At 45.4% G+C, this 15,748-nt stretch overlaps 1 protein-coding gene across 1 annotated transcript in view; it reads right to left on the bottom strand.

The window, feature by feature from the left end:
• The window catches only part of GALNT8 (polypeptide N-acetylgalactosaminyltransferase 8), a 38,527-nt gene extending 27,212 nt beyond the window's left edge, over positions 1 to 11,315 (bottom strand). The window contains exons 1-2 of the mRNA XM_074948724.1: positions 11,102 to 11,315; positions 3,284 to 3,596 (exon numbers count right to left, since the gene is read on the bottom strand). Coding sequence (XP_074804825.1) covers positions 3,284 to 3,596; positions 11,102 to 11,315 — 527 coding nt within the window. The remainder of the gene's footprint in view (positions 1 to 3,283; positions 3,597 to 11,101) is intronic.
• Positions 11,316 to 15,748: the final 4,433 nt, after the last annotated feature.

The following is a 15,748-nucleotide window of genomic DNA, read 5'->3' as shown; positions in this document are numbered from 1 at the left end:
GTAAGAGCCACCCAGAGCCCACAGCCCACACCCTCCCCTGTGCCCCAACCCCCTGTCCCAGGCCTGAGCTCCCTTCTGCACCCTAAACTCCTCATCCCTGGTCCCACTCCAGAACCTGCATCCCCAGCCGGAGCCCTCACCCCCTCTGACACTCCAGACCCCTGCCCCAGGTGGGAGCCCCATCCTGCACCCAAACTCCCTCCCGGAGCCTGCAACCTGCACCCACACCCCAACCCCATGCCCCAGCCAAGATCCCCCTCCTTCACCCCAAACCCCTCATCCCCACTCTAGAGCCCACACCCCCAGCTGTAGCCTGCAACTCCTCCTGCATCCCAACCCCCTGTCCCAGCCCTGAGCTGCCTCCCGCACCAAAACTCCCTGGTGGAGCCCACACGCCGCATGCCCCCTGCACCCCAACCCACTACTTCAGACCAGAGCCCCCTCCCATACTCTGAACCCCTCGGCTGCACCCCCCCCAGCCTGAAACCTCCTCCTGCACCCCAAACCCCTCATCCCCAGCCCTAAACCAACCCCCTGAACCCCAACCCTCTGCCCCAGCCTGGAGCCCCCTCCCACACCCTGAACCCCTCATTTCTGGCCCCACCCTGGAGCCCACATCCCCACCCGGAGCCCTCACCCCCTCCCATACACCAAGCCCCTGCCCCAGCCTGGTGAAAATGAGTGAGTGAGGGTGGGGGAGAGCCAGTGATAGAGGTGCGGGGTCTCGGGGAAGGGGTGGGGCAAGGTGTTCGGTTTCGTGCAAGTAGAAAGTTGCCAGTCCTAGTGTAGTTGCACACAACCTACATGCCACCGCCGCAGTGTGTAGTATGTACATAGCCTAAGATGTGCCCAGTGACACCTAGATCTTTTGCCTAATAAGTTATAACCAGAGGCGCTGTAGTCTGTTGTGTCTAGATTTGAGCATCTTTGAGGATGTTATAACCTCTTTCAGCACCTACTGATTTGGAGGAAGATTTTCAAAGGCCCCAGAGGGGAGTCATGCAACTGACTCATATTTGTGTCTAAGAAAACCTCCCCTTTATACTTTGTGTAATTTCATCATGTTCATTACATTTCTTAGTTCTGCCTCCAAGTTATATACCTAGGTAATTCTTGAAGTCTAGTACCCTTGTCGCATCTTAAATTATCCTGCATCTACTATATATGGCCCATAGTCTGTTCTCAGGTACGCCAGTGTAAATTCAGATTAACTCTACTGGGCTCAAAATAGTTACTCCAGATTTGCACTGGTGTAACTGAAACAAGAATCTGGCCCTATCCATTTATACCATGCTCCTCCAGGACAGGGATTTTCACTGTAGGTGTTAGGCGTACATACTGTGACTTTAAGAGCAGAGCACATGTCAGAGAGAAGGGGATTGGGCTAGGAAGACCCACTGGAAGCAGTCCAGAGTCAGCTTCACTAGATACACAACTCTCCTTTGGTTTATGTAACCCTGTTTTAGTTCTACTAAAGCCTTACTTCTAAGAGACCAGACAGTGCCTCCTTCTTTTAAATCCACAAGACAACACAGTAAGTTTATTTGTAAGCAAACCTGGCAACTGACAATCTTCTTCCTCATAAAACAGAGCATTATCTGATTCCTCTATATCCTTGAAGCTGGCACCATGTAAGATACTCACCTACAGTACAACAGAACGCCTTGTTCCTTATACTGTTTACACATTCTTTGTTCCATTACTTTTGTACCCACTACTGCAGGCTCAATCTACTTCTCAGGATACAAATCTTTCCCAGGTGGCCAAAGCGGTGGAGTAATAAATTTATAATGAATGAGAAGGGTTGGGCGGGTAGCTGGAGGATTTCCTAACCAGATAAGAATGAATTTATCATTTTTCCTCAAGTCCACATGACCAGTTTTCAGAGAGATTAATAGTTTTGTTTCTTTTTGCTGCTATTCAGTATTGTTTTGTTTTAGCCCATTATTGAGGTAGGAACTGGGTGTCAACATTTTCATTCAGCTCTGAATCTGAACTCCCCCAAAGTTCAAATAAGTTGGTTCTGAGCCATCTTTAAAACAGCCCTTTTGCAGCTCCAGGGACCTCTGGGGAGCAAATCAGAGGAGAGTCAGAAGTGCTCAGACATTACGGTGAAGGGGGACACCTCCACAGATGGATAGATCTTATTCTGATCCCATTTACACTTGTGTAAATCAGGAGTAATGCTGCTGAAGTCAATGAACTTACACTTAGAGCTGATCAAAAAATGGGAACTTTTCCACGAAACATTTCGCAAATAATCTGTCCCTGGTTTTCATTTTTAAAAAAAATCAAAATTTGTTGACCATCTTTAGTTACAGTTGTAGAAGAGTGATATTTATGACTGGAGCATCAAGTCTATGAGCTTGAACAGTGCACTAGGGAAAGGGAGAAAGCACTCAAGAGGCTTGTAGCACACTGCCAGTGATAATTTAAGCCCTGGGTAACTGTTTTTTAGCCAGGACTTTCGTCCTGGCTCCTAACATGTATTGCCACATGATCAGTCTCTCCGTCTTCATAAATCTCAGCTCCTAGCTCACCCTGCCATTTATCATAACGCTTCCCTCGGATACTGGGCTTACTGTCCCCTACCATTAATAATACCTAGGTAGTTACATAGACCTTTTTATCCAAGCACATTATAAAGATATGTATGTATCAATATCCCCCCCCCTTTTTTTTTTTAACAGATGGAAAAAGTGAAGAACAGAATGGCTGAGTGACTTGCATAATGTCCCACAGTGAATCACTGGCATGGAATTCACATCTCCTAACAGCCCCACAGTGCCCTCTCCTTTTGACAACATGGTCTAATGTGTATAAACACAATACAGCTTCCTTGTCCCTTCTAGCTTGCTTCTCCCTTGGCAGGCCCTGTGCACAGGGGACAATTTCACTCTTGGAGCTCAAGTGGAGCTTAAACACAGCAGAGAGTAGAAGGCCTTTTGAATGTTGCTTTTACTTTTCTCCTGTGCTAGCATTTATCATTAACAAGAACCTATTTTATTTAAAGCTTCCCTATTATATCTTTTGCATACGTCTCCTATAAGCTCTCACCTCCTGACTTGCATTGTGTGTGCGCGAAGAATTACCCACTGCTCTTTGTAAAATGCAGGAGGAAGTGAATGGAAAAAAACCAACACATCAAACTAAATACAGCACAAATCCAGATCTGCTCATGGATCCCTTATAACCTTCCATTCCAAATCAGCTTGGGGCCTTGGATAGCACCTCTTTACATTCATACATCTGCCTATGAACATATACAGGGTTCATACTGCACCTGGGATATCTGGTGTCTGGAATAGGCCGATCCAGGGGCAGACGGTCACTGAGATAAACATTATACCCATATTTAGTGAATAGATCCTGGGCTGTGGTTTGTTGCTCTTCTGTTAAATCTGCACCCCAGCGCTTGAACAGCCTTGAATCTGGAAACAGCTTTCGGTGCACAACCTTCTTTTTCTTTTCCATCTTGTCTTCCTCCTTTGCTTTCTCAGCCTGGTGCATTTCACCCTTTGACTCCTCTGGCAGCTTTATGTCATCTTCTTTTTGTTTCATTCTTTCATTATGAGAGGGCTTTTTCATGGAATTTGCTGCTTAAAAATAAGGTGTGTTTAGGGTCTAATGACAAGAGAGAATAATGTGTAATAAAGATAATGGGCCAGATTCTCCTCACACTGGTTTAAATCAGGAATAAATCAACGCAGTTACAATTACCATGAAACTGCCATGAGACGAGAATCAGTTTCTAGCTTCTTTATAAAAACGAATCTGTAAAGGCAGGATTCCAAGAGTTAGTCCTAACAATGTCAATATTATTGGTCACGTTCTGCTTTCAGTTTCCCTGGTGTAAATAAAGAGAAACTCCACTGAAATCAATGGAGACATGCAGAAAGAAAATCAGTGTACAAGTGATATTAGAAACAGGACTCAAGATGTTCAGTAGAGTTTGTTCTGATACACTGAAGTAACTAAAATCAACATCTGGCCTTATCTGAACCACGTTGCTTGTGCAATATGGGCTATGAGAGTAGTTCTAAGCATAAAGCACAAACGACCTCTCCACCCTATTCCCATTACATGGCTGCTTAATAATATCTCCCTTGCCTAGATAAATTTCTGGGGGAACTGGCAAATTAGGCTGAATCAAAAAGGCAGGGGATTCACAGGAACTGTCTATAGGTATATATCTCAGGTATTTATATTTATTTTTGGACTTCGCTAAAAAAGAGTGCCATCAGTGTGTGCAGGGTTGTTGTTACATATTAACTTTTTAATATTAACATTTTAACTTTATTTCTCCTGATTTTTATTTTATTGAATTGTAAATTCCTGTATTTCAAAAGGAAAATGTCCCTTAAAGACTTGTATGCCGCAGAGCCCTTGTAAGAGATATTTTGCCTTTTGATTTAGAATAACAAAAGCAGTGTCTTTTTCAAATACTGAACCGAAGACACCTGTTACTTTTCATAGCTATTAAAAGCAATTGGCAGAGAAATGCAAGGCAGCAGGTGCCCAGGTGAATTGGAGTCATATTCTGTCATTAAGGGTGGTGTGATCACTGGGCTGAGGTACTTATTACTAGAGCTGGAGAAGTGAACCCACATATTCTGAGCAACTTCTGGGGCTTCCTAAGAGACATTTGAAAGGGCTTCTTTCATCTCTGGCTGATCACTGTGCTGTATATCCCTGCTCTATATCCCCTTTCCCTGGTACTCACAAGCCTATCTATCAGCAGAGTAAGTCTAGACCAGGGTTCTCAAAACAAATTTTCTGATGGCCTCAGAGTACGGCTACTAACTCTGGCTAGTAGCTGCTCTGACAATTTTTCCTAAAATACGTAATTAACTTTAGGGAAAAACAGATAAATATTGTCCAAATCATTGTAATTTATTTATGTAGCAGGAAGTTGTCAAGTTTCCTTCCCCACTCTGAACTCTAGGATACAGATGTGGGGACCTGCATGAAAGACCCCCTAAGCTTATTCTTACCAGCTTAGGTTAAAAACTTCCTCAAGGTACAAACTTTGCCTTGTCCTTGAACCCTATGCTGCCACCACCAAGCGTGTTAAACAAAGAACAGGGAAAGAGCTCACTTGGGGACATCTTTCCCCCAAAATATCCCCCCAAGGCCTACACCCCCTTTCCTGGGGAAGGCTTGATAAAAATCCTCACCAATTTGCATATGTGAACACAGACCCAAACCGTTGGATCTTAAGAACAATGAAAAAGGAATCAGGATCTTAAAAGAAGAATTGTAATTAAAGAAAAAGAAAAAGAATCACCTCTGTAAAATCAGGATGGTAAATACCTTACAGGGTAATCAGATTCAAAACATAGAGAATCCCTCTAGGCAAAACCTTAAGTTACAAAAAGACACAAAAACAGGAATATACATTCCATTCAGCACAACCTATTTTACCAGCCATTTAACAAAAGGAAATCTAACGCATTTCTAGCTAGATTACTTACTAACTTAACAGAAGTTCTGAGGAGTTATGAAGAGCATTCCTGATCTGTTCCAAGCAAAAGCATCCCACAGACAGCCAGACCCTTTGTTCCCCGCTGCTCCAGCTTTGAAAGTATCTTGTCTCCTCATTGGTCATTTTGGTCAGGTGCCACCGAGGTTTTCTTAGCTTCTTAACCCTTTACAGGTGAAAGTGTTTTGCCTCTGGCCAGGAGGGATTTTATAGTTCTGTATACAGAAAGGTGGTTACCTTTCCCTTTACATTTATGACAGAAGTAGAGCTCCCCATTCTGCACACATGGATTCCCCATTCCATACATATTCCGTACACATGGATTTTGCTCCTATTCTTGTGTTCAGAGCATGTCACAGAATGAGAGTGCCTCACCCTGCTGGGGAGCTGCCAAGCCCTGCAACAGCCCAGAGCCATCAAGCTGTTGTAAAGGGTGAGTGTGGCCCCAGGTGGAGGAAACGCCAACCCATCTCGCTGTCCCTGCAGCCCATGAACCTTGGGTGAAACCCACCCCGGAGAAGGTGGGTTGGGAACTCACTGGCCGCCTGCAGAGTCCCAGATTCTCCATGCCATTGCCGGGCAGGAGTGGGGGAGCTGCCCAGGGGAACACCCCGGTGACCAAACGCCACAGCCACTAACAAGAGTCGCCTCCAGCACTGCACACACTGGCCCCAAGTGACTGCAGAGGCACTTCCCAGACCCACCGAGGAGGCTGCACGTTCCACAGGACGCCAATCCCTGCTGGCCGCATTTGAGAAACGCTGCCCTAGACAACACGTTGATTCTAAAACCACGGCAGCCAGCAGTGCCTTGGCTGCATTATCCCTCCCACCATTGCTACCAGTCTGGTGGAACAGAAAAGTCCTAGCGATGATGGGGAAAAATATCCTAATAACAGCACGGCCTGAAGGCCTGATACTGCAGCACTTATTCGGGTGATTTCAGTGGGACAACTCGCTTGAGTAAGGCTGCAGAACTATACCCATTTGTCACCAGGACAGGTTTCTCCCCAGCTCCAAAGCCTGTGCTGACACACCCAATCTTTCACTAGGAGGTTTATTTCCTTAACGGAGGTTAGCAAACAAACAGTCTTTGCTCATTTCTTAGCCTCTAGCTTCAGTTCCAGGGGTCTCCTGCATTCCTGCTCCTTGGCAGCTTCCCAATTTCAGTCATCTCTGCTCCCTTCTTGGAGCAACACAACCCCAGGGCTGCTTCCCTTAGCCCCTGGCCCCTTGCAGGGAGCCACCACAAAAGCTAGCTCCACTCCAGAGTGGATTTCTTTCCCCAGGGCACAGCCTGTCTTTGTCCCTCTCCCAACAGCTCTTTATAGCAGCCTAGCCCTCTTTAATTGGCTGGATTGGATTCACCTCCTCTGGTTCAGGAGCGCTGGGTTTAGTCTATCGACAGGGACCGGCTACCCTGTGACATACCCTCACCCCCAGTTTTCCAGGAATAAAAAAATGCATACATTTTCCTTCTTGTGAGGTGGCCTCCTGGGGGCCGAAATGTTGGTATAAGAACAGTGTTTTTGCACTGAGAGGGGGAAGAGTAGCCCCGGTCCAGGGCTACTTTTCCCCCTCTCAGTGCAAAAACACTGTTTTGCCCCAACATTCTGCAGCATCATTCATTTTACAACATTTCAGGCCCTGAAAGTTTTTCTTACTCCAACCCAAACATTCCCCTCAGTGGTTTAACATAATACCAACATTTCAACTATTGCTTCCCACAAGTCCCATCGCGTCACGGAGTGTTCTCTGAGCCCTAGAGTCCTGCCCCCAGGCACAGACTCTCAGCGCCAGTCACCCTGAATATTATGCAGTGGGGCCAGGGTCATATAACCAGGCTCACTGAGCACGGTTCCTACATAGTCTTATCTCCATCGCCTGGACTTTGGAGTCCCTGCGTGACTAGGCTTTACCGTCTCTGCACGCAGAGTCTCTACTTCAGTCTCAAGTTCGTGAACCACGAGGAGTAAACGTTCCCTGTTCTCCTCAATCACCTGGAGATCTGTAGCTAGTTTTTCTTTCTTGAACTTGAGGTTCCATAATTTGCTGTCCACTGACTCCAGTTGTTCTATAAACTCACCAGGCCTTTGCAGGGGAGCTATAAAACAGATCTGTGCTATCTCTTTCCCTGCACTGGAGCCCTGTTTCTCCCCCTGGCTCCCTATTTAGCACTCTACTTGTTGGAATAGTCCTGTCTGAATCCCCACGCTGGCTTGTTTTACAGGTAGGTCAGCCTGGGTCCCCATGGTACCCTGTTGAATTTGGGATTTTGTTTGAGTTCCCACAGTATCCGGTGGGATTTGAGATTTCATTTGGGCCTCCCCAGTGTCCCACCAAGCCAGGGACCATATTTGAGTCTCTACGGCAGCCTGCTGAGCCTGGGACTTGATCCGGGTCTCTCAAGTACCCTGCCGAGTGTTCCTCATCTGGGCCTGGGTCAGTTCCTCCTACAGAACCAAGCATTGCTGCTTCTCCTTCTTAACCTCCACCTGAACCCGGGCCAGCACTTGTTCTAACCTTGCCAGTTGGCTGATGATTTTCCCCAATGAGGTGCGTACATTGTCCAACTCTTGCTGGTACTTTCTAAGCTGATGCCTCAGTCATTAGGGAAGGTTGTGACCTCCCCCTTGGTCTCCCTTTGCCATCTTTGCTCCAGTCTCTAGCCCTCTTATTTCTTTTCCTAGTCAATCATGAACCCTCCCAGTCCTGGGCTCTTGTTCTAGCCCCCGTTGTACGAGAGCTGAGAAATCTGCCAGGTCTCACCACAGAACTGTGGACCAAGGCAGACCCTTGACCACCGCAGCGTGCAGTCAAGCTCTTCGATCCTGAAGCTCCAGCTCAACTTCTGCAGTGGAATAGATGCAGGTCTTACCATGAGTATAAGAGATGTGTACTTGTCCAGGCTACTTACCCTCACCTAATCTTCCTGAACCAGCATGCACCCACAATCTGAGTCAACAAGTCCCTCAACTACTGTTCCCCCACCCTAACTTCTACTACCTGCAGAGGGGCTCCTGTGGGCTCCTAAATGAGTAAGCCATGTCCAACCCTAAGAGAGTTTTGGAGTGGTCTCCCACTGCATGGTCCCACTCTACTAACATTTTACTATGCCCGGACTGGTCACACCTGAAGCAAACCATAGGGCCCCTCTGGTTCCCTCTCACTAGTATTTGCAATAAACAGTGGGGCTACCTGGGTACCTTGTAGGTCCTGCATGTCCCTTAGTTTTGGTCACTCAAGGTCTTTCCTCCTTGTGAGCTTCCCTGGGCCATCCTCTAGTGAATTCACCTCAGTTTATCATAGTGCCCTGGCCACTTGTTTCCTTTCTCCTCAAAGAAGACTTCACCTCATTCCACCACTTCCCCCACTAAGGCCAGCTCTGTGCTCCCCTGGGTAGAACTTTCAGGAGTTGCTCCAACATGATTTTCTCCACTGAACTGGTCTCAGGAGAGAGCCGCTATGTCGCAAGGTCCCATAGTTTCTGGGCCACTACTACCATCAGGCCCCTTGTGGGAACAGTTCTACGCACAACCTGTGTGTATATGCCTCAGGACTCATCCCTAATCAATCCAGGATGGCAGCCTGCACCACTGGATAGGAGTTCACCATCTCATCTCTTACTACCAGGTAAGCTGCCTGCTCCTCACCCACTAGGAAGGTGCTATGCGGCCACCCCTGTCAACACCTCCCAGTCTGCCACCTTTGCCACCCACTCAAATGTTCAGAGGAAGACCTCAGCATCATTTTCCAGTCCAAGATTCTCCAGGCCTGGGACCAACGAGCCCCTAGTCCCAACACCAGCTGTGTTACCAGGTGTGGCTCAGCCTAACCTTTTCTGTATTCACTCCTGTTCTTTGTAGTTAACTTCTTGTCACCTCTGTTGTGCAGCAAATGGCCTCTTGCTGTTTCTGTTGGTTTTCCATCAATTGTATCAGCAGGGCCTGGGTCTGCTGTTTCTGTCCTGCCACTATCAGGCAGTTTACCACCTCCATCTTTCCCTTTATTCCAGGGCCGACTGCCAACCCCACTTCTAGTACTGTGTGTCACTGGGCTAGGCATCTACCCAGTGCTGAAGCATGTGCTGCCATGTCCAGTCTTTTGCAAGGAGGTTTATTTTCTTAGCGGAGGTTAGCAAACAAACAGAAAACCAGTCTTAGCTCATTCCTTAGCTTCTGGCTTCAGGGCCAACCCCTCTGGAGGGTCTCTGGCACTGCTGCTCCTAGCAGTTTCCCAGTTTCAGTGAGGTCTGCTCCCTTCTTGGAGCAACAGCCCCAGGGCTGCTTCCCTGAGTCTATGGACCCTTGATCCAGGGACCCACCACAGGAGCTAGCTCCATCCGGTGTGCCTTTCCCTCCCCAGGGCACAATCTGTCTCCGCCCATCTCTCTCTTTAATTGGCTGGATTGGACTTACCAGCTCTGGTCCAGGGGAGCTGGACTTATTCTATCCATAGGGGCCAGCTACCCTGAGACACCATTCCAAACAAAATCCCACTCAGAATGAATTCCTGATACAGGGATTTCCTACATCTTCAGTCATAAAGCCCTGATCTCGTCTTACATAAATATCCCATCCCATTCAAGATATGTCTGTCCTGCAGCAAGGAGGTGTAATTCCCAGCTCAGGCAAACATACTCATGCTAAAACAGATTGAGCACTAAAAATAGGTGTAGCGACCTGAGCAGCGGGAGGTTAGCCGCCCAAGTACGTGCCTAGGGTTTCAGATGGGATCATACTCAGGGTGACTAGACCCTCCTGCAGCTCTACTGCTTTGTTTAGCGTGCTAGGTCAATCGGAGCTAGTGCAGGTATGTCTACCTGAGCTGGAAATTACACCTCCAGCTCTAGTGTAGATAGACCCTTAGAAGTTTCTTGCCTCATTCTGTATTCTGAAGGTTGAACAACCTTCCCCTTCAGCTCTCAGTGCTGCTTTTGAACACAGGTCAATCAGCAGCTATCACCAATCTCAGCAACCCCCTTTCCCAACAGCAATTCTGCCAGTGCCTTCTAGCTCAGGGAATGAGAAGAACAAAAACATGGCATGGTCATGGCTTCCCGTGTTCAAATCCTTTGCTTCCCACGACAGCAGAGGCCAGGTGAAATGAGCAAGGGGATTCCCAAGGCCTCTCTTCCCTTCAAAACAGATACATTTCTCACGATAGATTTCTTAGAGCAACAACAAAATCTAAAACATTCTTTTCCCTTGTGATTAATCGGCTGGTGTGATCAGCTCTGCCAAGTGTTTCACATTTGATCTTAATCTCTTCCAGCTAACGCTGCAAGTCTTGCTGTTTCCAACATCTATAGCTATGGGCCCCTAAACGATTAAGACCTGTCTAACTCCATGAGAGTTTAGGGTGATACCAGCCTAGAAAGCAAAGCAGGTAAGGGCAAGTGGCATTTCCTTGTAGATACGACAGAGAAATCCTCAAATCTTTTCTAAATCAGAATATTGCAGAGAAAATGTGTTCAGACAAATCCCAAGAAACACACACAAACATAAATTACTTCTAAAATGCTATAAAAGTACCCACAGGGCAAACGAATTGAGAGACCTAATTCTAGTGAAGTTAGAGGTTCTAAATATGCTGCTGAATAGCAATGTGTTTTACTTACAGATGTTGTGAATATACATCTCCAAGTGCTCCAGCCGCTCAATTACTGCATTTTCATGACTGAAAGATGGGGGGTGAACCTCTAAGTATCCGTGGCTTTCCTTTTTCAGTTCTTGTATTACATTCTTCACATAAAACACAAGGAAGATATTTGCAGTGGATACAAGAAACAGCACGGTTGGAAAGAGACCTGGTAACCTTCTCCATGACACCATTTTCTCTCTCTCTAAATATATATCTGTCCTGGTAGTGATTCTTATTCAGCTGCAGATCCGTGTAAGTTGTTGCGGCCCCAAATTAGTTCCAAATAGACCTCTCTGGAGCAGACATCAAGACTGCTCAGATGGAGCGATCTCTTTGAACTTGAATGTGTAACAGAGCAGACAGCAATTTACAGTACCTGGAAGGGATGGGCTTTTTCAGCCTTTTATTACACTTAGTGCGATACAGGTTACCCTTTAGTAGGAAGGTACGCAGCTGTTACAGACTTGCCTAGTGAGTTAAAGAATTTTATTGTTCTCATGTGGCCAGTGTTACCCGCAGTCTAATATTGCTGGATGACTGTCAGAAAAAAACACACACACAATAAGATTGCAAGTGATTCCTTTGCCACTGATCAGGATCATCTGATGAGATTTTTATATGTCTGCAAACGAAACAGAACAAGTGAAGACGGTATCCTGTAGAGTTAGGTTATTGTGTATCCCCTGAAGATGGATGGCTCCAAAGAACTGCAGAAGAGAAAATAACTTAAGGAACTAGAGAGTTTAACAAAAGGGAGTGCATGTCTCAAGATAATCAGGGATGGGGCTGTGCCAGTGAGTTTGCCCTGGTTCACTCCAGTCTCTGTACAGTGGGATATCCCCAGACATTGTAGGTAGCTGCATTTGGAGCCGCTTACATTCAGCCAAGAGTTGTGGGTCATTTCCTCCCTGACTGGAGAACTGGCTAGGATTATAGCGCTGTCCTTGATTTCTATTTGAGAGAGAGGTTCATAATGTAATGGTCTTATTAGACCTGAGGCTGAAACTGGTAGCTTGGGTAGCTGCCAAATGAAGAGATTTTTTTCCATTTGTACTCAGAAAGGGAAATTTAACTAGAGCTAGGAGATAAACTGTTTCCCCATCCTGAGAACATTTCAAAGATTCACTAGAATTAAGTCTCTCGATTCTTCTGGAGAAGCCTGCTTGAATCACAGCCCAACCCCAAGAAGGAGGGCTGTCAGGCCCCAGAACAAGGGGACCAAGTGTGAGAGTCCAAGGACCGGGGGGAAGGTTGGGGCTCCAGGGAGTGGGGCAAGAACATGGATACTGGTGGGCTGAGGAAGCCTTGTTGGATCATATTAAAGAAGTTCTGTATTAAAATCACAAATGAGTTTGATTCCCCATAGTTTAAATTCCAGGGTATTATTAATTAAGAGGTCTCTTGGTTTTTGGTACTGTTTCTCTCCCTCTATGTGTGAAACTTGCAAGCTGCTAATTGTGTTAGTACATTCTAACAATAGAAACAGCACCCAGAGACTCCCCGCCCTTTTGTTGTATTAACAATTGTGATTAAAATAGAGATAGAGGATGTATGTGGATGGATGCCTGGTGTGGATAATAACTGAATGATCAGGGAGGTGCCAGCCTAAGAATCCAGTGTCCATCGGCTGAAGAAGGCGTCAAGTGGAAATAACCAGAGGACCCCCCGGAGGGCAGACTGGAATCCACCCAACAGCCTCAAGAATGGGAGAACCAAAGAACAAGATAACATCTAGCAGCACGGCGCAATCAGGAAAGTGCCATCTGCTGATTGATTCAGCAACAGCATGATGAAGCAATTCCCACAGACTGGCCTAGGAAGAAATTCCTATAAAAAGAGACTCTAAAAAGTGAGAACTTTGGGGTCTGATTCTGCAAAGCAACTTCCAGGAGCATCAGATGAGCATCTGACAAGGCCCTGCTCCCTCCTCATGTCCAGGCCACCTGGCCAGTGGCTTGGCATGAGCAACTCTAAAGCTGGTAACTATGATAACAACGTTGCAGAACCTGTGTGTGTGTGTGTGTGTGTGTGTGTGTGTGTGTGTGTGTGTGTGTGTGTGAATAAATATGAGATTGAATGGAATGTTATAGCTATAACTAACTGCTTACTATGATTCTTTCTGTATTCACAATAAATGTGGTATTTTGCCTTTTTCCCTTTAATAAGATCCTGCTGGTTTTTATTTTATTGGTATAACATTTTGGTGGAGAATTGCGAAAGGGGGAATATTGGTAAAAAACCTCAGTTATTGTAAATATTGGTGTGCACACCACCAGCTCTAGTGAGCTAGGCATTTCTATTAGGTTAACCAGACCTGCTGGCCTCCGAGAAGGTAGCAGGGGACCTGCTGGCCTCCGAGAAGGTAGCAGGAAAAACAGATTAAACCAGACCTGCTGGCCTCTGAGAAGGTAGCAGGGAAAACAGATTAAACCAGACCTGCTGGCCTCCGAGAAGGTAGCAGGGGACCTGCTGGCCTCTGAGAAGGTAGCAGGGAGAAATAGGTTAACCAGACCTGCTGGCCTCCGGGAAGGTAGCAGGGGACCTGCTGGCCTCCGGGAAGGTAGCAGGGGAAAAACGCATAGATTAAGCTATGATTTCAGAATCTAGGCTGTGTCACTTGCTAAGTAATACCAGCAGTGACAAAGAGATTGAAATATCCATGTTAAGATGTTTAAAAGAAAACAGGGTAAGCCAGTACCAGAGGGAGGAATGGAGTCAGAAGGAACTCCAACCTCACCTTTTGTTAAAGAAATTACACCTTTTAAACAAATCCTTCAAAAATTTGGGCACAGTCCTTGGACTAAACAAGCCCTAGCTGATGTCTGCACTATTTCGGACCTAGAGGATAGATTGGCTCAGTATATCCTCATATACAAACCTTCTAGTGCTGCCAAAAGAGATGCAGCAACAATTTGGTTGTTGTGGGAGGCATGTAAGGATTCTTCCCTCCGCTTGTCTTCATGTAAAGAGGAAAAGGCACAAACGGAAAAGGGAGCAGACAATTGGAAGGTGCTGGCTACAAATACCCAAAGCCAGCTGAAAATAGTGAAAGAGGCACTCCAGGAATACAAAAAGAGTGAAAAAGTTAACTCTGCAGAGGCTGGAGGGACGCAGGTAAAGGGGGAGAAGGTCCTATGTACGGCACCCCCAGGCATAATTACAAAGACAAAAGAGAATAAAGAAAAAAAAGTTAACTCTGCAGAGGCTGGAGGGAATTAAGCAGCTAAACTTTGTGAAAATGTTAAAAAGGAAAAGTGTTAGAGAAAGAGCATTCTTGGTTTCTTTGCAGCCATTCTGAAAGAAAAATGGGCCCTTTTCCAAAGGAATGTCTGTAAATTAGCCAGGCAAAAATAAACTATCTGATTAAAATCATTTGACTGGACAATTTAGTCAAATTTGCTAAAAGAACATAAGAGGATTCTATTGGAACTTAACTGCCTCAAATGTATAAAGGGAATGTAAGATGTAAAAAACAGAGCAGTGTGGAAGGGATGTTAAGGAAAAGAAAATGTGTATGTGTCTGTGTGTGTGTAAATATGTAAAGTTCTAAGGACCAGTTGGTTCTGTTTTTGTTTTAAATAATGCCACTAAAAATCCATTTGACTCTTTAATTAAAAGTTGCAAAACTGACAGACCTTTTTGCTAGACACAGGTAATTAGTGTTGTTTGGCTTTGAGATTTGGCATTTAACCCTTAAAAGGTAACTCAATGCTTTACAAAATTTAAAATGTTTTTAAGTTGTGGCTGCAGCAGGGCAGTCAAAATCAGGAGAATATAAAAAAAATTCTGGATTCTTTTTGTTTGTTTGTTTTTTGTTTGTTTGTTTTTGTAACAAAATAGCAGATGAGAGTTGTAAAAAAAAAAAAATTAAAAAAAGACAGTGCCCCTCTGAAGCAACAGCAGGGGTGAGGTGCACAAAACAAAAAGAAGCAATGTTAGAAACACTGAGTCTTAAAATGGCTCTAAGTAATCTGACTGTCACTTTGATAAAGGTACATGAAAACTCTGTAAGCAAAAAAAGAAATAGGTACACCTTATGTAAAAATGGATCTGGATAATATTATAGAAGTTAAACTATGGAAGGAATGTGCATTTGCCCCAGAACATGTGCAGGGTATATAGTAGAAGGGGCAAAAGAAATGCAAACATACCATGCTACTTAATTAAAATGCTATTAGGGATCCAAAGGGAGCCACAATAGGTTGGCAAAAAGAAAAAGAGGACTTGTGGCACCTTAGAGACTAACCAATTTATTTGAGCATGAGCTTTCATGAGCTACAGCTCACTTAGCTGTAGCTCACGAAAGCTCATGCTCAAATAAATTGGTTAGTCTCTAAGGTGCCACAAGTCCTCCTTTTCTTTTTGTGAATACAGACTAACACGGCTGTTACTCTGAAACCTAACAATAGGTTGGGTTTTCTTTTTCAGATTGCTGTGTGTTTTGGAAGCAGAAGTTAAAAGTAATCAAAACTCTGGTGAAAGTTGATTGTGTCCCTTTTAAGATAGAGTCTCTGAGCTGCTGATGGCTTTAAATCCAAAAGCAGGAAGCTTCTGTGAAAATGCAAATTACCTAAATGATAAAGGAAGGAAAGAACTAGCAGCACAAAGGAGCTGCAGATAAAGG

The sequence above is a fragment of the Natator depressus genome, chromosome 1, assembly GCF_965152275.1.
Source record: "Natator depressus isolate rNatDep1 chromosome 1, rNatDep2.hap1, whole genome shotgun sequence".
Lineage (NCBI taxonomy): Eukaryota > Metazoa > Chordata > Testudines > Cheloniidae > Natator > Natator depressus.
The sequence above is the reverse complement of the archived record's forward strand: the minus strand, read 5'-3'. Positions and strand labels throughout refer to the sequence as shown.